Source organism: Dasypus novemcinctus, chromosome 24, assembly GCF_030445035.2.
Source record: "Dasypus novemcinctus isolate mDasNov1 chromosome 24, mDasNov1.1.hap2, whole genome shotgun sequence".
NCBI classification, from domain to species: Eukaryota; Metazoa; Chordata; class Mammalia; order Cingulata; family Dasypodidae; genus Dasypus; species Dasypus novemcinctus.
This window is the reverse complement of record NC_080696.1, coordinates 34,023,965-34,043,705: the sequence shown is the minus strand read 5'-3', so window position 1 is coordinate 34,043,705 and position 19,741 is coordinate 34,023,965. Positions and strand designations below refer to the sequence as shown.

The following is a 19,741-nucleotide window of genomic DNA, read 5'->3' as shown; positions in this document are numbered from 1 at the left end:
TCTCCTTGGGAGAGGCTGCTAAGGTGTGACCCTTGCCTCCCTGGAGTTCATGATTTAGCAAAAAAGACAGTCAGGTAACAGAGTCTGGAGAGAGTGACAAGGGCTGTGACCAAGGGCAGGCAAGGACCAAGGGAGTGTGGAGGAGAGGCTCCTAACCCAGGCTGGGGTCAGGGGGGTCTTCCAGAGGGAGAACCCGAAGGATGTGCAGGTGGGGAAAAGAGAGAGCAGGAACACTGGGAATGATGGGGTGTAGGGAGGGGACCTAGAGACAATGTTTCAGCAAATTTTCAGCAAAAAAAGAGAGCCTCATGGGCCAGGCTATGGGAGTCTAGAAACTTCATCTGAATGGCAGTTGTGGGAGGGACAGGATGTAATCATCCATTGGTAGCCCTATGGGATATCAAACCCCAGCCACTGTAGCCACCCACTACCCCAAGACCATGAGCCCATCTCCCTCCAGGGACAGCACTCACAGAGTAGGTGCTACAGATGAGGGTGTCATTCTTGTGGAAGTAGGTGCTGGTAATGGGGCAGTTTCCCAGTTCAAAAAGCTTCCCACAGAAGGACTGGAGACATATGTAGTCCTGCATGTCCCACACGCGGATATTCTGAAGGACGGCAAACAGGCAAAGAGGCAAGAGTGGATCTTCAGGGATGCAGCTGGCACCTGAGTCCTCGTGGCTGCACCCTGAAAGCAGGGCCAGGTGTACCCTGTCCAGGCTCTTCCAGCACACAGCCATTGTTCTGCAAATCTGCCAGGGGTAACAGCCATTCAACAGAGGCACTATTCTTATTGCTCAGACAGGAAACTGAGGCACACAGTGAATAAGGGCCAAGCACAGCCCCAGCCCCAGAGCCTTCACTCATGGCCTCAACCCTGCAGAGAAGCTGATGCTCAACCCCTAAGGATGAGGACCAACCAAGGCAGTATCCCCCACTTCCCCTGGTCTTCACGTGCTGTGGCCACACACAGAGGTAAGACCAGCTTGGGACACATGAGGAGAGTGGGTACCAAAACAATTGCAAAAAAAAAGGCCTGCTTGTCCCCAAAGTAGCCTCCTTTCACTCATCCCAGACTGAGGAATTCTCCCATGGAAGTCCATTCTAGGTTCCTCATTGCTCAGAGGACTCTGCAGTGAGCTAGAAAGGGCATGGACTTGGAGTCAAGCAGATTCCAACCTACATCCTGGCCCTGGCAATCACCGACCCTCAGAATTTCAGCAAATCCATTCCTGTCCCCCTGCCCTCTAGCTGCTGATCCTTCATTAAAGGTGATAATGCCCAGCTCACAGGGCTGCTGTGATAATTACATGCCATAGCAAAAGTGAAGAAGTGGTGCCAATTCTCCATCCACTGAGTCCCTGAAAACACAAACTTGTCCCCCATAGTTGGGCACCTGGAGCCATCGGCCCTCATCCCCACCCTGGCTGAGTTGCCCTAAGCAGCCCAGCAGTTGGGACAATACCCTGAACTTATAGCCACAGAAGAGAAAGTGACAGGGGTTCTGAGCAGGGGAGCCCCTGGGGATCTGAGAAATGACCAGTCACAAGAAGTAGAGTTAAGAGGTACAATTTTGGGCCTGGGAAGAAGGGGAGAGCAGGCATGCAGCTTACATGTATTACACACCTACTATGAGCCAGACATTGCACTGCTCTTTCACTTAATGGTTCTCCTTCAAGCCACTCAACTACCCACTCTGGGGCTAAGGAGACTCAGAAAAGGGAAGAGCCTTACCCTCAACCACAAAGACAGAAGCCAGGCTGAGCCACATAGGAGTCCAGCTTTGAAGTCTGCTCAGCCTGGACACAGCCCTCTACTGGGCTGTCAGGGCCCACAGCCCCCCTCACAGTGATCTCACCTGGGGTCCTTCTCTAGAGTTTTGACCAGGTGTGGGACCAGGGACCAGGAGGTCACACCATTCCTCCAGGCCTCAGTTTCTGCCCAAATCTTGGTCCACTGAACTGGCTGAGCTAGATTATTGTTCCCAGGACCAGGGTTTTTCCCCAGGACCAGGAACTGGAGGGAGAGGAGTCATGAGGGGTGTGGTCCGAGGGTCAGCACCTTGTCTTTGGAGACGCTGATAAGGATGCTGTAGTTCTTGCGGTTCACTTGGATGTGCATCACCGAGGTCTGATGCCCCTTCAAAAGCCACATAGGTTTTTTCAAGAAGGGGGTCCACAGGCGAATGATGGGGTCATAGCCACCTGTCACTGGGATCAAGAAATGGGTATTCGCCACCAGGGACCTACACAAGAAACCTTCTTCTGGGCCAGGCCTGGAATCTCAGCCAAGCTGGCAGATGAAGGGTCCAATTAGCCTCTCTGGTCCTCCTGCCCCACCGCTTCCATTGCCATCCCAAGCAGAACCATTATCACACAACCCCTGGTGCCAACGAGAGGAGACAAGACAGACAGGAGAGGAGGCCACATAGATACCAGTACTGCAGGGCCTTCTCACCTCTGAGGGTCCCCACAGCCCCAGAAGCCTTTGCCCTAGCCCTACTGGACCAGCAGTTCTGGGTGACATGAAGATGACTTACCCAGGAAGTTCTTGTCTGGTAGGTAATCAAAGCAAAGAATCCCTCTCCTTAAATCCAGCACTGATGACCTATAACATCAAAGAGGTGAGAGCTGCAGGGCTGGGAGCCACTGAGACTGGGGTGGAGAAGCACTGGAGGCACAGCCACCTGGGAGGCCTCAGGTAAAGTCATTCCTCTCCTTCCAAGGAGAGGTGCAGCCCCAGACACCCTGCTCAGGGCTCAGTCCACAGCCACATCAGGATGGTAGGTGAAATCAGCACCAAAGCAGGAGCAACTCTTTCCATGTATTAAGCATTCTGCCTCATTCAAAGGGCAAACTTACCTTGATCTTCATGTCAACTGTACTTCCCACCCATGACACAAATCAAGAGAAAAAGGCTCTGGGGAAAAGGAAAAGGGAAGAAAGTTCCTGGGTGCCAAGCTCCTGCTACATGCCTGTGCTGGGTACTGCCTTGTGGACCCCACCCACAACCCTGAAGAGTGTCATCAACCCTGTGCTGGGCACAAGAACACTGAAGAAAAAGGAAAAAATTTTGCCCAAGATCACAGGCAGGAATTCCAGGAAGGTTAGGGCCCAGTGCCCCTTATAGGCCCAAGAACCCTCGAACCTCTGTGCATTGGCACATGCCATTCCCTCTTACCTATGACATCTCACCCTGCCGGTCCTTCCTCCTTAAACTCTTCTTCAAAACTCAGTTCAAAGGTTCTCCCTAAACCACCTCTTCCTACTGCTTCAGATTCTCAGTCAAAGGCACTGCCACTCATCAGGGGCCTAAGACAGTAATCTGGGTGTCATCCTGTGTGGCTCCCTTTCCTGCATTAACATTGTGCAGTAAAAGAACAGGGAGACAGGGGATGTATATTTACCAATTATAGTTAAGTTCTGGGGGAATAAACAGGTTGTTTTGACAGAGGATGATTGAGGGAGACCTACTTTCAACAGCCTCTCAGAGGAGGGGACACTGAAGCTGAGACCTGGAGGAACAGCAGGAACAGGGAGGGGAGGATGAAGTTTCAGGTAGAAGCAGGGGCCCTTGACAAGGCCAGTGTGGCTGGGACAGGTGGGAAGGAGGCAGTGGATGAGAAGAGGTGGGAAAGGCAGGCAGAGGCTGGACCACATGGCCCTGGCAAAGGCTGGGAGCAATGAAGCCTGTCACTGTGCAAAGAAGAGGGTGGGAGGCCACCAGGGGATCTCAGTGAGGCTGGTAACTATGGGGAGGTGATGATGATAGCTTAGTTTAGATGGTGGTGACAGAAGCGAGAGAAATGGGAAAGTCTGTCTGTTCAAACATTCAACACAGGCCCTGCTGCCAGGTGCACCCTGAATGCCTCCACCCCGTCCCTGTTCTTAGGTCCCATTCACGGCCAGCCCCTACACCTGAAGAACTCAGGTCAGGCCATCCACTGGTGAGCCACACCGCTAGACTCCAAGCTGCCTTGATGGGAGACAGACTGCAGAGACAGCTGAGGTTGGCAATGCCAGGCCCCACTTGCAGAAGCCTGAGAGGGCATCTCCAAGAACTGGAGACCAGCAAGTGGTCAATGGTGCCACCTGCCGACCAATATGCTGTACTACAGTCAGACAAAAATGGTGAGAGTTGTATGTGTGAATATATTCTTCAACCCACCCCCAAAATGTACCTCAAATCCCTCCATCTCCACTCCACTGGCCAACTCCAGGCCACCATCACATGCAGTATGAAATGTTTCAGAGGCCTCCTCCCTGCCTTCCCCACTGCCTCTCCCACCATGTACTCTCCACTTTTACCAGAGCTGCCAACAAATGCTCTTAGATACAAATCATTCCTCTGCTCTAAACCATCCTAAAACATGATTTATATCTGATTCCATGTAACTGTAAAAAGTCATATTTGAGACATTTGGGGACATATGAACTTGAACTAGGTATTAGATATTAAAGAATAATACTTTCTCTATTTTTTATTATGTTTGAAGTTTTTCATAATAAAAAATTCTAACCACCAAAACCAAAACCCTCCAGAAGCACACCAGGCAGAGAGGACAGCAATGCAAAGGGCCAGGAGCAGGGCTATACCTGAGCCTCAAAGAAACCAGTGTGGCTAAAAAGGGAAGGTGGAAAGGGGAGATTAGGAAGGCAGCTGGGCCAAACCAGACCATGTTAAGATGATCCTCCTGACATCATCCTGCTTTCAGGACCCAATAAAACAAGAATCGTTTATGAAATAAAACACATACCACACATAAGCAGTAATACTACCACCAAAGTAGAGACAACCCTCAGCAAACCAAACCTCCATGGGAAATCCCATCACATTGTTCTAATTCAAAGCCCTGAATCTAAAATTGAAACCTCCCCACCATAGCAGACATTCTCAGAGGCTCCCTCTTCCAAACTTATTATCAGGACTGGAATGATTTTTTTAAAAGCCTGTGATAAAACCCCAGTCAGATGCCAAGATCTTCCTGTCTCCTCCCTAAGACTTGGGTTTTCCATCTGTAAAATGAGGAGTTAAACTAAATTAGCCCTAATATCCCAGTATTGAATTTCCTTCTGGAAAACAACTGGGACAAAAAGGGACAAACAGAATGTCATCAGTCTTCCCCAGCTGCTCTCCCAACACAGTCCTCAAATCTCCTGCTATTCCCCTAAGAAGATTCATCTGAAGCTGCAGTTCATTTTTCAGCCAACTCAGGTATAAAATATCATAGACCCAAAAGCTCTAGGGAGTAAATACCTGGGGCAGGAGGAAAACTGCAGAGGCAAGGGCAACCCGGCCCAAGAAATGACCTTCACAAAGACAAGAGAGGCCTTCCCAGAAAAACCACGAACCAACTAGGAGGCACAGGGAAGCTCTGGATCTCTCAGATGGGCTTCTTGGTTGCCATGTGGCCTTGTTCTGAGTCAAAATCCTAAGGAAGCAGACAATAACAAGTGTTGGCAAGGATGTGGAGAGACTGGAACACTCATGCACTGGTGGTGTGTGTGAAATGGTGCAGCCATTTTGGAAAACAGCTTGGTTAAACACAGAGTTACCATATGACCCAGCAATTCCACTCCTAAGTACATACTCAAGAGAACTAAAAACATATATCTACTCAAAAACTTGCATGTAAATGTTCACAGCATTATTCATAATAGCCAAAATGTGGAATCAATCCAAATGTCCATCAGCTGATGAATGGATTAAGTATGATATATCTATACAATGGAATATTTATTCAGCAATAAAAAAGTAAAGCACTGCAGAGTGGGTGTAGCTCAGTGGTTGAGCACCTGCTTCTCATTTACGAGGTCCCAGGTTCAATCCCCGGTACCTCCTAAAAAGAAAAGGAAAGAAAGAAAGAAAAGTTAAAGCACTGATACATGTTACCATATGGATAAACTGTGGAAACATTAAGCTAAGTAAAAGAAGTCAGTTACAAAAGACCACCTATAATGATTCCATTTACATGACATGCCCAGAACAAGCAAATCTACAAAAATGTAAAGTAGATTAGTGGTTACCTAGGGCTGGAGGGGTGGGGAGTTTGGGGGTAGGAGGTGACAGCTAAGGGGTATGGAATTTCTTCTGGGGGTGATGAAAATACTCCAAAATTAGTTTGGTGATGGTTGCACAACTTTTGAATACACTGAAAACCACTGTGTGTCAGGAAGTGGACTTGGCCCAATGGATAGGGTGTCCACCTACTACATGGGAGGTCCGTGGTTCAAACCCAGGGCCTCCTTGACCTGTGTGGAGCTGACCCATACACGGTGCTGATATGCGCAAGGAGTGCTGTGCCACACAGGAGTGTCCCCCACGTAGGGGAACCCCACGCACAAGGAGTGCACCCCATAAGGAGAGCTGCCAAGCACGAAAGGAAGTGCAGCCTGCCCAAGAATGGCGCCGCACACATGGAGAGCTGACACAACAAGATGACACAACTAAAAGAAACGCAGATTCCTGGTGCCACTGATAAGGATGAAAGTGGTCACAGAAGAACATACAGCGAATGGACAGAGAGGGCAGACAATGGGGGGGGGGAAGGGGAGAGAAATAAATAAAAAATAAATTTTTAAAAAGAAAAAGAAAAGGAAGAAACTCAGTCTGATGTAGAGGAATCCAGAATGAAGGAAATAGATAAGAACCATTTCTAAAGAATAAATGCTACCTATTATATACAGTGTCACAGTGAGAGATAAGTGTGTGCTGTTATCACCCCCCCCCCCCTTTTACGGATGAGGACACTGAGGTTCATTGAGGTGAAGTAATTTGCATCCATCCCTTCATTCAGAAGACATTTTGACTGCTGGCTTCTATGCTGAGTTTTGAGTCTAGTCTAGTGAGTAAGAGAGTCCTATAATACTCTCACCATTGGTAGCAATACCAGAATGATGATTAAAACCAGACTCGAGAGCTCATGCACCAAACACCCCACTCCCCACTCCCACTGTTGGCCTATAGGGCAGGAAGTGCTTCCTTGGACCTAGCTTGATCCCCAGGACACTGTTCTACCCACAGGAGATGCTGCTAACCTGGAGGTAGGCCCACTCTCAGTAGCAACACCACCCAACCCCTTCCCAACCTCACTGCCTCAGCAGGGAGGGAGGTGGCCCTTACTTGAGGTTTTCAGGGGAGTTGGATGGCAATATTGTCAGCACCAGAGATGACTTCTCACTGGCCGAACAGGAGGCCACCAGGTTCAGCTGGGGGATGAACTTGACCTGTTGGCACCAGTTGGGATGGAGAGCCTGGGAAGAGAACAGCAAAGGTGGGAGACCCAACCAAAGGGCAGCATTCCAGGGCCAGGCCCCAGAAGATACACAGGTGTTAGGGGCTGAAGAGCCTGGCCATCACTGGCCTAATGCCTTCCTCCTAGTGATGACAGCTCTAGCAAAGTGATAGGGCCCCAGGTCCTGTGATCAGGAGTGTGTAGTCACCACATGTCACTGAAAAAGCTTCAGAACACTCAAGTCTATTATTTAGTGAATTCTTGTTTTATAAGCTAGAAGACAGCTAGGTCAGGCCTATACTAACATTACTCTCTGTCACCTATATTCCAAGCAGGGAGAAAGGACAGATAGGAGTCTGCCTAGCCCCCAGTTCCTCTTGTCCATAGGGAGCCCCCCACAGTGGAGGAGCCTGTGCTTCTGGGCCCCTCTGCTGCACTCCATGTTTGTCAGTACACAGCACAGCACAGAAGCAGGTAGTGGGTGAGAATGTCATCTGCCACCACGTGGGCAACAAAAGGATGAGGCACACAAGTCCCAGGGTTGGCCTGGCTTAATGGACTCTGAGTTCTCTAACTCCAGCCCTGTGAGCTGAACCAGCGCTTGACCTCCCAAACTGGAGATTTTCCTTTCTAGAACAAGAATGGAGGAGAGAGAATTCTAGGGTGAGCTGGAAGGACAGTCAAACGTGTGCAGCACCTTCTCTGAGCAAGGCACTTCAAGTTTTACAGACATTATCTCACCAAGTGCCTGGCCCGGAGTCGGTCACAGTGAAGACTTCAAGGCATGGAACTAACCCCTTACTGAGCAACATGGAGGGAGAACCATGCCCAAAATGAAAGATGGAAAAGAAAGAGTGCCAGTGTGTGACTCAGGAGGGTCACAGGGCCTGAATGATCTGATCTGCTCAAAAAGAACCATTTAGGAACCTTGGGCCACACAACTCAGACCTGCTCTGAGCGCCAGATTCATTCAATGATTTGGTCAATAAATGTACTGGGAGGCCACTAAGCACCAGGTACCATTTTAGGCCTGGAGACAGAACAGAGGATACAACCACAACACACAAAGTTCCTGTCTTCAAGGAGCTGTCAAACTCGAGAGGGCAACAGAGTGATAAAACAATGAATAGACATTACAAAGTTGGGTGGTGGTAAACACATAAAGGTAAAGGGATAAAGGCAGAGGCATGTGGCAGGGCTGTTTTGGATTGGCTGGTTAGGGACCCGAAGGAAGCAGAGAAGGGCCACACAGGTACTTGAGGAAGAGCACTGCAGCCTGAAGAACAGTGAGGTGGGAAAGCCTGCATATCTGCAGCAGAGTAAATGAGAAGAGAGCCCATGAGCAGCCAGGGGCCAGATCACCTCACACCCTGGTCATGAGATACTTTTTCCAAATGTGATGAGAAACTACTGGGAATTTCGAGCAAAGGAGTGACACAACTATATTTCTATTTCATAATCCTTCTGGCTAATGAGTACAGAAAGTCTACATGAAGAAAGGAAGTGGGGAAACCAGGAGGGAGTGACGTTATGATTGCCAGGCCCAGGGCTTGGCATTGAAGGTAGTGAGAGAGAAGCAGTCAACCTGGGTTATATTTGTATTCTACATGGAGCTGAGAGGACCCGACGTGCCTCCACCCCTGTCCCAGAGACCATGCCCCAAGGTCTAGTGAACCCAGGGTAGTTCATGTGTAGAGATAATTACCGTGGTAACAGGGCAAGGAAAGAGAAAACTTACCTTCAGTCGATAACTTCTATGCAAAGTGGACTTCTCATTTAAGAGCTTCTGCATAGAAACTTTGATCCAATGCTCCGCTAGGGGGAAAAACCAATATCCACGTCACCAGTTCTTCCTCTTTGCTGGACAATCAAAACCTCAGAATACACCTTGAGTTGGTCTACACCTCTCATGCTTCTCAAAATTCTTCCCAAACTCTCAGTCAAGCTCTCTATGTCTTGAAGATCCAGTGGAGGTGTCTCCTATCCCAGGAAAAAGACCCAGGCAGACTAACAGTGCTGTCCAGAGTCCCCCACAAGCTCCTCACAGAGCTGGAACTGGAATTCAGGCTCCTCACTCTCCCTAGCTGCTGTAATCTAAAGTTGATTCTTCACTAGGAAGCTCTAGCTTGGCTGAAGCAGAGAACAAATAGGCTCTATTCATTCTGGAAAATAATCATTTGGGAGTTTGCTATCATGCCTCAAACTTTATGGGCTCCTTGTCCAGCAACCACAAGTTCCAAGAAGTATGCATCATAAAACAAGTTAAGTTTGGAGCAACTACAATATGCCAGGTGCTACATTAAGCATAGGCCTATCCTCACAGGGCTTAGAGTCTTCTGCTGAAGCCACCAAGGCAGGCAGCTAATGAGTCTTCAGGGAAAGCACTATTAGGCCCCTGGTGCAAGCTAAATGGCTTGGACACAAGGTAGAAGGAGCCAGTGGCATCAAGGGACAAACATAAGTCCACCCTCAGAGAAGTTTAAGGAAGTGGGTCAGAAATGCAGGGCTCAGGTATGACAGAAGCTCCCAGGAATGGGGAGAAAACCCGGTTAGGGGGAGAGGGGAGGGGCTCCAGGGGCTTATGCCAAGAATTTTACTGGGCAAAGTCACCACCCCACCTTGCAAGGGGGGAAGAAACTTGAAAAGGAAGTCCAATGCAGGATGGAATGTTGCTCATGTTTGCTAAAATGGGGCAGGCTGTGCATGGACACAGGAGGAGGCTTTGTTAGGAGCTGCAGTCTGACCATCTGTCTATCTGCCTATCTCTCCCACTAGGCTGGGAGAAATCCAGGGAGGGCAGGGAAAACATAGTCACCAAGCACTTACTATGTGCCTCACAGTGTGCTCTCTCACTGTACCCTTATACCAAAGCCCATGGATCAGGTATGATCACCCCTATTTAACAGATAAGAAAACTGAGGCAGAGAGAGGTTAACTGGCTCCAGGTCTCACAGAACTAGGTGCATAGCTAGATCTGTCCTTCTCCTCCCAATTCAATATGCTGAGACCACCTTGTCTTCATGTTGCTCTCAATTCAGGCTTCAATCTACAGGTGGGATGAGAGGACTCCTGCCCAACTTCACTGGCCTTCCTCAGTTTCCCATTTACCATTCACATCAAAAACCACCAGGACTTCCCAGGCCTATGCCCAGGGAGGCTCAGAGTGACCAGGGTCAGGTTGGACCCAGGCAGGACAGCCATGAGGGGCAGAAGCTGATGAGGCAAGGACAAAGCAGAGTGCCATCCACTGCTACACCTAGAGCAGGGTTTATTTCCACCCTGCAAGTGGCAGGAGGGTATCACCAGGCTGGGACCCTCTAGAGGGTATCCTATTCAGAAACCCTAGCTGACAGCCCAAGAGGAAGCGCTGGAGAGATCAGTGTCCCTGAAGCTGATGGCCCCTGGTGGCCCAGGTCTCCTCTAGATGAACATGGAGTGGCCTAGAGACCCAACACCATGTATACCCAAGCAAGGCTTGATCCTGAGCAGGGTGCAGTTCAGAGGCCCCGTAGCCTCTGGGGACCTAGTGTTCCTTGGCAGACTAGTTCCAAACGGCTTCCTTCAGAATTTAATCAATTTGAGATGCAACCCAGCAAGTGGTTAAAAGTGAAGACTCTGGGGCAGTCCGCCTAACTTCCAATCACAGCCACCACTTAGCAGCTGTGGGAACCGTACAAGTGGCTTCACCCCTCTAAACCTCAGTTCCTCCTCTCCTCGTTGACAGTAATAAGAGCCCCTACCCCAGGGCAGAGCAGGGAGGATTACAGGAGGAGATGCACCCAAAATGCTCAGCACATGCTCAATAAATGCCAGTTGTGTTTATTCACGTTCAAGTCCAACCAGGCTGCCCCAGGTCTCACAGAGCCACCTGCAGTACAGCCTCTCTGCCCACCCCTACTCAAACGCAGCTCAAGAGCTAAGGAGAGCAGGAGCCTTCTCACCACTGTATGTGGAAGTTAGACCCTTAGAGGGGATGAGTGACTTCCCCAGGGTCATAGAGCTGGTCCAGGGTTTATTCTTCCTGAAGCCCCCCAACCTTGCCTACACAATCTCCACCTTCCAAGAGTTTGCCCCTCTTCCCAACCTCTTCCCACCGTCTTCCAATACCCATCACCCCTCTCTCTCATGGGCCACACTGCAGCATGAGCTTCTGAAGGATAGGGCCTTCCAGAAGCTCCAGAGCAGGGAGGTGGGGGGAGAGGAGATCACCTCATGGGCTAGAGATTTTCAGCACCCTTTCAAGTCCGTTCCCAGGCCCTCTGCCCATCCTGATTAACTACCCCACTTTGAAGCCCTGGGGAGGACACGGGGGTTGAACAGTCCGTGGATCACATTGTCAGAGGTGAAGACTATGACGTTGCCTTTGATATCCCCAAAGCAGAACACACCTCTGTTATAGTCAGACCTAGGAAAAGATGGAGACAAAAGAGGCTGTGGGCCAGCTGGGCACACCTACCTACTATCCTCTGCCCATCCCTGCCCTCCTCCAACAACCTTACTCGACCCTAGGAGCAGGGAAGTGACAGTGAGGCCTTCCAGCATTGCCCTCAGCATCTGCTGAGCTGCCGAACACAGGCTCAGGGGCCCAGGCCCAGGCTATTGTTTAACCAGGTCCAAAAGAAATCCGTTCTATTCTGTTTTGTTTTAACTAAAATAAAATAATCTCTAGTCCTCCAGCTGCTCTTTGTCAAGTCTCCCCTCCTGTGGACCATGACTTCTAGAGTACTTAGAGTCCTGGGCCTCAGTGGGACAAGCCTCTGCAGTATTTAATAGCTGACTGGGTGGAGGTGAGGGGAAAGCAGAGTCAACAACGACTCCAAGGTCTGAGTGGCCATGAAAAAAGACCCTGGAGAGAAGCAGATTTATGGGGAAGAGGACACAGACACACCAGCATTCTAGAGGGGCCTCAGAACCAGTGGGCTGGGAAGGTTTCCAGAGCCATTTCCAGAGAGGCTTTTTGGGGGGCTCAACCCTACCCAGTGATGTGGCCATTGTCAAGACCCTGCACTGATCTCCATGCAACTCACCAATAGTCCATGACCAGGGCACAGCTGTCCAGATCAACGAAGGTGAAGGCCCATTCACATTTATGGTTACTAATATCAAAGAACTCTGGGAAAGAGACAGAAGGGAAAGCACATAGACCCAAAGCCCTTGGTAGATAACAATGCACAGCCTCACTGCTCTCCCTGATGCCTCTCTGGACTTTCAGCCCTTTCCCCACAGCAGGCAAAGGAAGGTTTTTCCAAAGTAGACCCATCAAGCCAAGTCCCAGCTAAAAACTCTCCAATGGCTTCCCACTGTAGCTAGAATAAAATTCCAACTCCCAACTGCAGCCTGCAGGCTTGTGTAGGCTAGCCCCTGTGGACCTCTGCAATCCCTTCTCATGCCACTCTAACATCCCCTTTCCACCCCCTACCTCCCATCCCCTTCTCCTCTCCCACCCTGCTCACCATGCTGACCTTTTAGTTCCTCAAAAGCATCAAGGTCTTCCACTTCAGGGCCATTCCACCTGCTCTTCCCTCCACTAGAACACCCATGGCACTTCCTATGCCAACTCCTTCAAGTCTCAGCTCAAGGGTCATCTCCTTGAAAAGACCTTCTCTATCTAAACTGGGACCTACTGTCATTCTTTCTCTCGGCTTCTTGTTGATTTCCTTCATGGAGTTTATCTCAACCCCTAATTATTTTTTATTTTGTTTGGACATTTCAGATCTGTCTCTCCTTCTAAAATGTAGATTCTGTAAGGGCAGGGAACATGTCTGTATGATTGCCTATGATATCCTGGGTGCCTAGGTCAGTGCCTAGGGCTCCATGGAAGAATAGCTGAATAGGTATTGGGAGTCACAAGCAAAAGAGTAAGCAATGCTGAGATGTGGGCACTATGGGTAACTGAGTGCCTCTGTCCCCTCGGGCCTCAGACTAGTTCATGCTTGTTCCATCCATCTCCCTATAAGTGCTGGGAGCAGACAGGAGCAGGGAAGTGTGTTTACCTCTGGTCAGTCACTGACCAGCTGCCTCCTCATTAGGGCCAGACAGGTCAGAGACAAGGGAATCTGATTATGCACAGATGCTTATGAGGAATGCATTATAGAAACTGCCTCCTGCAGGCTCACCTCCTCCTCCCATCCTGTCCTGCACCGGCCCCTGCAAGATTAATCTTTAGGAAACATTATTTTCATCCTGTTCAAGAACCTTCCAGGATGCCTTTGTACCTAGCTGCTTCAAATCTAATCTCATCTCAAAAACCTGGCTCCTTCTAACAGATCCAGCCTCAGTCTAACTTCTGTCTAACGAACAACACCCTGCCTGCCCACGCTGCTCCCCGTATCTGCAACAGCAGGCTCTCGCCTCCCCTCTGCCTCTCTACATACCCAGCCTCCCAAGAAGGGCTGTGGGTCACAGAGGAGGGCTGGCTGGGCTGAGGCCACCAAGCCCGAAGATTATACCTGTGCTGCTTCCATCCCTGACTCTGGCCTCAATTGAGTGCCTCTGAGGAGATGGCAGACGCTCAACTGGCACAGTGATGATGATAATGATCATCTCTAAAATAGATTCCAAAGCCAAATTCTCAGGTCTGTCTGAGGATAAAGGGAGAGAGCACCCAGAACAGCACCCATGCGAAGCAGATTTGGCTCAACTGATGGAGTGTCTGCCTATCACATAGGAGGTCCAGGGTTGAAACCCAGGGCCTCCTGACCCATGTGGTGAGAAGGCCCTCATGCAGTGCTGATGCGCGCAAGGAGTGCCCTGCCATGCAGGGGTGTCCTCTGCATAAGGGAGCCCCACACACAAGGAGTGTGCCCCTCAAGGAAAGCCGCCCCACGCAAAAAAAAGGGCAGCCTGCCCAGGAGTGGTGCTGCACACGTGGACAGCTGACATAGCAAGATGACGTAACATAAAAAGTCACAGATTTCGGGTGCCGCTGACAAGAATGAGAGCAGATAAAGAACACTCAGCGAATGCACACAGAGAGCAGACAATGGGGAGGGGGGGGAGAGAAATTAAAAATCCTTTCTAAAAAATAAAAAATTAAATTAAATTTAAAAAGAACAGCACCCAGTCCACAGGAAACAGGGATTGCAGCTGAAGCCCCAACTAGGTCACAAACACCTCCCTGACTACACTGGCCCTTGCTGATGACTGACTGCTTTCTCATCTGTATCCCACAATTTATCATCACAATGATGTTAACTTGATTGTGCACCCACCATGTGCTAGGCACTATGCCAGCAGTGTCACATACCTAACCACTAAGCCACATTTACCTTGAGACACACCCTGGAGACACTCTGGCCCCACTTTACATCTAGGCAAACTGAGGTACCAGGTGATAAAATAATAACCCAAAGTCCCAACTTACAGAGTGGTGGGATCAGGGTCTGAACCCAGGTCTGTCTGATTCCAAAGTCCCTGCTCATTCCAGAACAGTCTGCTCTCTCTCCTCCCCTTTAGTGTTGCATCACTGGCTACAGCTGCAAATATTATTTTCCTCTCCCTGACCACCCTACTAGTTTGTTCAGTCAGAAACTTCATTCATTTACTCATCCATCCATTCAATAGTCATTGAGTATCTAGAATGTGCCAGACACTAATATACAGAAATGAGAGAAACAAATGGGGTCACTGCCTACATGGAGCTTACAATCTGGAGAAGACGACAAACATTAAACAAGTTATCACTCTAATAAATGTATGATTACATTGGGGGGAAAAAAGAGCTTTGAAGGGATATGGGACAATCTCATTAGGGCCTTTTGGATGGAAGAACCTGACTGGGACAAGGTGGTCAGGGAGGGCTTCCTAAAGGAAGAGACATCTAAGGTGATAACCAAAGGAAAAGTAGAAGCTATGGGGATGGGGAAGAATATAGAGCAAACAGTGGCACACTACCTGTTAGAGGAGGTGAGAGAAGGCCACAGGGAGGGGACAGGTAGAGGAGGCAGCTGCTGAGGGCAACAGGGGTCAGACCCTTCAAGACCTCATTCACCATGCTAAAGATCAAATGTCCATTCTAAGAGCATGGAGGTAGTTGAAGGCTTTCAGCAAAGGGGCATTTTAAAAGCTCATCCTGGCTGCTCCATGAGGCAAGGAGTAAGGAGGCTGTTGCTGCTGCCAAGTGAGAGATGATGGGAGTCTGAACTAGGAGTGGCAAGATATAAGAGCTAGAATTGGATTTGAGGAGGGACTGGTTATGGCCTCTGACTTAAAAATCTCTGGCATTCATACATTCATGTGAACATTCACTAAGCACCCTCACCTACTCAGAGGTAGGATATAAAGTGAGGCAGGTGGGCAGTCAACTACATGAGCAACTGGCCCCCCTGCCAACCCTCTCATGGCACCCAGCACTAAGTGGGCCGTCATTAACCACCTGCAATTACTAAGGCCCCACCACCCAGCAACACTGCCAAAGAACACAATCCATCCTCATGTTAGGCTTGGCCGACAGGTCTCTCCAAGTGCAAATCCAAGTCTCCCAATGACCAAGAACAGGCTTGGGGAGCTCCAGGGACTCACCTATCTTCTGGTCGGCAGACGCAACCGCAATCAGGTTCAGGTTATGGAGACACACCATGTCAACAACCCACATCTGATGGCTCTGCAAGATCTGGTTGAGCTGGCCAGGAGAAGAGCAGAGGAGACCAGGGCTTGGGGATGTTTTCCCAGGGTAGCCCAGGAGCCCTGCACCACCAACAACTAATGATGGGGCCTTGGATAAATTCCCTAATTTCTCTGAGTCTCAGTTTCCACCTCTGTAAAATGGGCTTCAAGAATACCCATCTTCACAATACATTTTTAGAGCAGTTTGACAAGATAGTTTTGTTTTTTTTAAAGATTTATTTCTCCCCCCACCCCCTTGTTGTCTGCTCTCTGTGTCCATTCACTGTGTGTTCTGTGTCTGCTTGTCTTCTCTTCAGGCAGCACTGGGAACAAATCCTGAGACCTTCCAGAGTGGGAGAAAGGTGCTCAATCTCTTGCACCACCTCAGCTCCCTGGTCTGCTGCATCTCTTATTATCTCTACTCTGTGTCTCTTTTTGTTCCATCATCTTGCTGTGACAGCTTGCCACATGGCCCAGCACTCTTGTGTGGGACAGCACTCCACTTCAGCCAGCTCACTGCATAGGTCAGCTTTCCACGCAGGTCAGCTTGCCTTCATGAGAAGGCCTGGGAATCGAACCCTGGATCTCCCATATGGTAGATGGGAACCCAATCACTTGACCCACATCTGCTTCCCAAAGTACAAAGCCTTTGATCCAGAGATTCCATTTCCCAGACACATCTATGGATGTGTTTGCATGTACTCACAGAGAAGCACTGCTGGGACAGTGACAGTCAGAGATGCCGAGTGCCTGTCAGGAAAGGACAGTTGAAGTAAATCCACAGAGCACCCCCCAGACAGTAAGAATAAGGGAGCTAGGTACATACCAATATAAAAAAAAATTGCCAAGATATTATTAAGTGAAAAAACAAAATGGAAAGCAGCATTATGTGCTACCATCTGTATATTTAAAAAAGAAAGGGAGAGGATATATGTATAAAATATCCATGAAAGAAACACCCCAAAACTGGTCACAGCAGTTGCCTCTAGGAAGAATTAGGCTTTCGGAATTGGAGAGGAGACTGACTTTCCATTGTCCACCCTTCAGTATGTCCGAACCTTGTTTACCATCTGCAGGTATCACCTAGTCAGAGAAGTTTACTAATGAGAAATCATTTTATAAGGCATGAATTTGAATAACGTCAGTTAAAGCATCTAGGACAGTGCCCAGCACTTTGTAGGAGCTCAGTAAGTACCAGAACCCTTCCTCACTCTGGGACTTCCCTTCCATAACATTTATGCAGACAAAATTTGGACTGGCACTCTAGGCTGGGGGAGCCACAAGCAAAACAAATGAGCTGCTATGTCCTGGGGAAGCAAGAAGGCCAGTCCAACAGGCTTGGGGTTGGGGAGGAATGGGAGACACTAAGGAATTTGTATTTTGCTCCCTGAATAACACCAGAAACACCACAGGCTCTGAACTGGGAAAAGCAGAAAGGTGTGAGATCTGGAAAAAAGCAGGGAATGGGGTTGTTTTAAGGCAATTCTCTGCACAGATACTCAGAAGACCAGAAGAAATGGCAAAAGCAAGGACAGGAAGCAGACTGTTTCATCAGAAGGCAGAGCACCAAGGGCAGGGAAGCCTGCCCTCTTGGGACTCCCCCAGATGTGCAGGCAGTGAGGACAATGTACCAGAGCCCTCTGGAGCCCTCTCTCATGCCCAGGAGTGGAATCTGACCCACACAACCTCCTTGGCAGGGAGACAAGTACCTCAGTACCACAGAGGGCACACAGTGAGTATTCATACATGGTACCTGGTAGCTCAACTCTGGCCAAAATCTACTTGCCAAAGCAGCCCTAAGGAAGAATCTCCAGGTCTGGGGAGCCTTCCTCTGCCTTCCTCCACCCTCCTGGATTTTGGCCCATGGGATGCTGAGGTAACCATGTAACAGCCAAAACCAGGAGCTTGGGCTGCAATGTGCCCGCTCCACCCCCCAACACCCACCAAGGAGAAGAGGGGTCTTTGGGCCTCCACAGACCTAAGCAGCTGGGATACAGTGAAGGATGAGATCTGATACAATTACACAAGGTTTTTAAAACCTTTCCTGCTGCCGGCAACATCTTCAATAAGCCTTTCTTCTCTGCAGACCTGTGCCTTCCTTATCTGCAGGATTCAGGACTGGCCTGAAGAGTTTTCTTGAGAGTTTTGAGAGTTTTGAGGGTTTTCTTGAGAGTTTTATCACTACACTTGGCTAGGAGCTGAGCATACAAAGACACTGATAATGTCAGCTTACATTTATTGGTCACTTGCTGCATGTTGTGCCCTACTCTAAGCATTATGCTGTATTATATTATTAAACCCTCCCAGGAGCTCTGTGAGAGGGTATAATTACTAACTCAATTTGACAGATGAGGAAACTGAGGCACAGTGAGCTGTAGTAACTGCCCAAGGTGATAGAGCTGGTACATGGCGTGGTCAGGATTTCAACCCTGGTTACTGGTCTCTAGAGCCCATGTTCAAACCACTGATTTCCTGACTGGTCCAGGCAAAGAATTTGAAAACCATTCTGGAAATAAAATCATCAGGACTTGGTGATGGTTTGAACATGATAGGAAAAGGAAAGGAGGCTGATTGCTGGCATGGGAACTTGGTGGATGATAATGCCATTCACCATAATGGGGGAGGAAAAGCCTGGTGGGCAGGGAAGGCTAAAGTGACACTGTTTGGAAAATGGAATTTGGGGTGTCTGTTGTCCATCCAAGAGACAAAGGAATCGTGTTTAGTAGAAAAGAAATGTGAGGCTCAAGGCCACTGATGAAGTCAGAAGCTTTACCCTGCATTGTGACTCCAAGTTGAGGGCTATTTAGACCATAAACCCCAAGAATGAGCCTGCTCTGCATCTGCGTCACCCTCACTAGCAGGCTGCTGACCCATGTGTGCACCATATCACCAGGCCCCACTCACCCTAAAGGAGTTAATCAGCAAGAAGGACTCAGACCAGAACTCCAGGATCCCATCCTTAGTGACAGTCAGGAAATGCCCCATCTTCTTGAATCGTGGGATTAAAAACTGCACTTTCACAATCTCACACCCATGGTGCCTGTAGAAGGTGATAAAAGAGACAAGAGTCCAAAAAATAAAACAACTCAGAGAGTAGGGAGCACCTGCCCCAGAAGATGAGCAACAGAGGAAGAATGGCAGGAGAGAAGCTGGGTGTGTGCATGTGCACGTGGACCCACGCACACACACAAATAAGTAGCTATCGCTGGTTCTGTGAGACAGGAGACTCTGCTCTCTTCCCCAAGCAGGTTTCCACTGGTTTATCAGCAGCAGCCAAGAAAAAGGGACACCAGTGTGGTGCTGGGATGAGGCAGGTGTCCAAAAGCTGTAGATTTATCCAAAATAGCCAGTTAGCTGCCCCCATGATGTGGTGGGACAGAGGAGACAGAGGACAGAGATCTTTTACAAATCTTTTATAAGAAAAATAGTTCCCCAAGAGCAAGTGAGTGGAACATGTGACTGAAAACTGTGAAGTAATGCTGTTTCCAGTAACTGCTCTAACATTCTGGGATGGAGAGGGCACTAGAACCCAAGAATAAGATAAAAGTGGATGGAGGAGGGCGGGAGAGTGAGAAACTAGGGCTTGGTGCATCCCATTCTTCATCTCAAAGGTCATGCATTAAGTAGAGCAAACAGTTGCTTGGGCAGGCCTGGCATCACAGGATGCCACCCCTATAGCCTTCCTCACAAGCATCAATGCTACCTTCTGGTGACTTCTGTCCTGCCCCAAAGTTGACTAAGTCATCTTGCTATTAGGGTCACCACTATTTTGACTTCCCAACATGGCATGGCACATACTTTCCTATTTGATCAGCTCACATCTTTGGGCCCAGGCAGGGCAGGCACAAACAGACCGATCCTACCACTTTCTGACTGTGTGACTGGGACAAGTCAGTTTGACCT

At 49.1% G+C, this 19,741-nt stretch overlaps 1 protein-coding gene across 1 annotated transcript in view; it reads right to left on the bottom strand.

Annotated features, from left to right (window-relative positions):
• Positions 1 to 19,741, bottom strand: part of EFCAB8 (EF-hand calcium binding domain 8) — a 118,516-nt gene that overhangs the window by 80,757 nt on the left and 18,018 nt on the right. The window contains exons 6-14 of the mRNA XM_058287350.1: positions 18,743 to 18,878; positions 15,755 to 15,854; positions 12,262 to 12,346; positions 11,515 to 11,639; positions 8,973 to 9,049; positions 7,123 to 7,253; positions 2,540 to 2,607; positions 2,062 to 2,210; positions 474 to 608 (exon numbers count right to left, since the gene is read on the bottom strand). Coding sequence (XP_058143333.1) covers positions 474 to 608; positions 2,062 to 2,210; positions 2,540 to 2,607; positions 7,123 to 7,253; positions 8,973 to 9,049; positions 11,515 to 11,639; positions 12,262 to 12,346; positions 15,755 to 15,854; positions 18,743 to 18,878 — 1,006 coding nt within the window. The remainder of the gene's footprint in view (positions 1 to 473; positions 609 to 2,061; positions 2,211 to 2,539; positions 2,608 to 7,122; positions 7,254 to 8,972; positions 9,050 to 11,514; positions 11,640 to 12,261; positions 12,347 to 15,754; positions 15,855 to 18,742; positions 18,879 to 19,741) is intronic.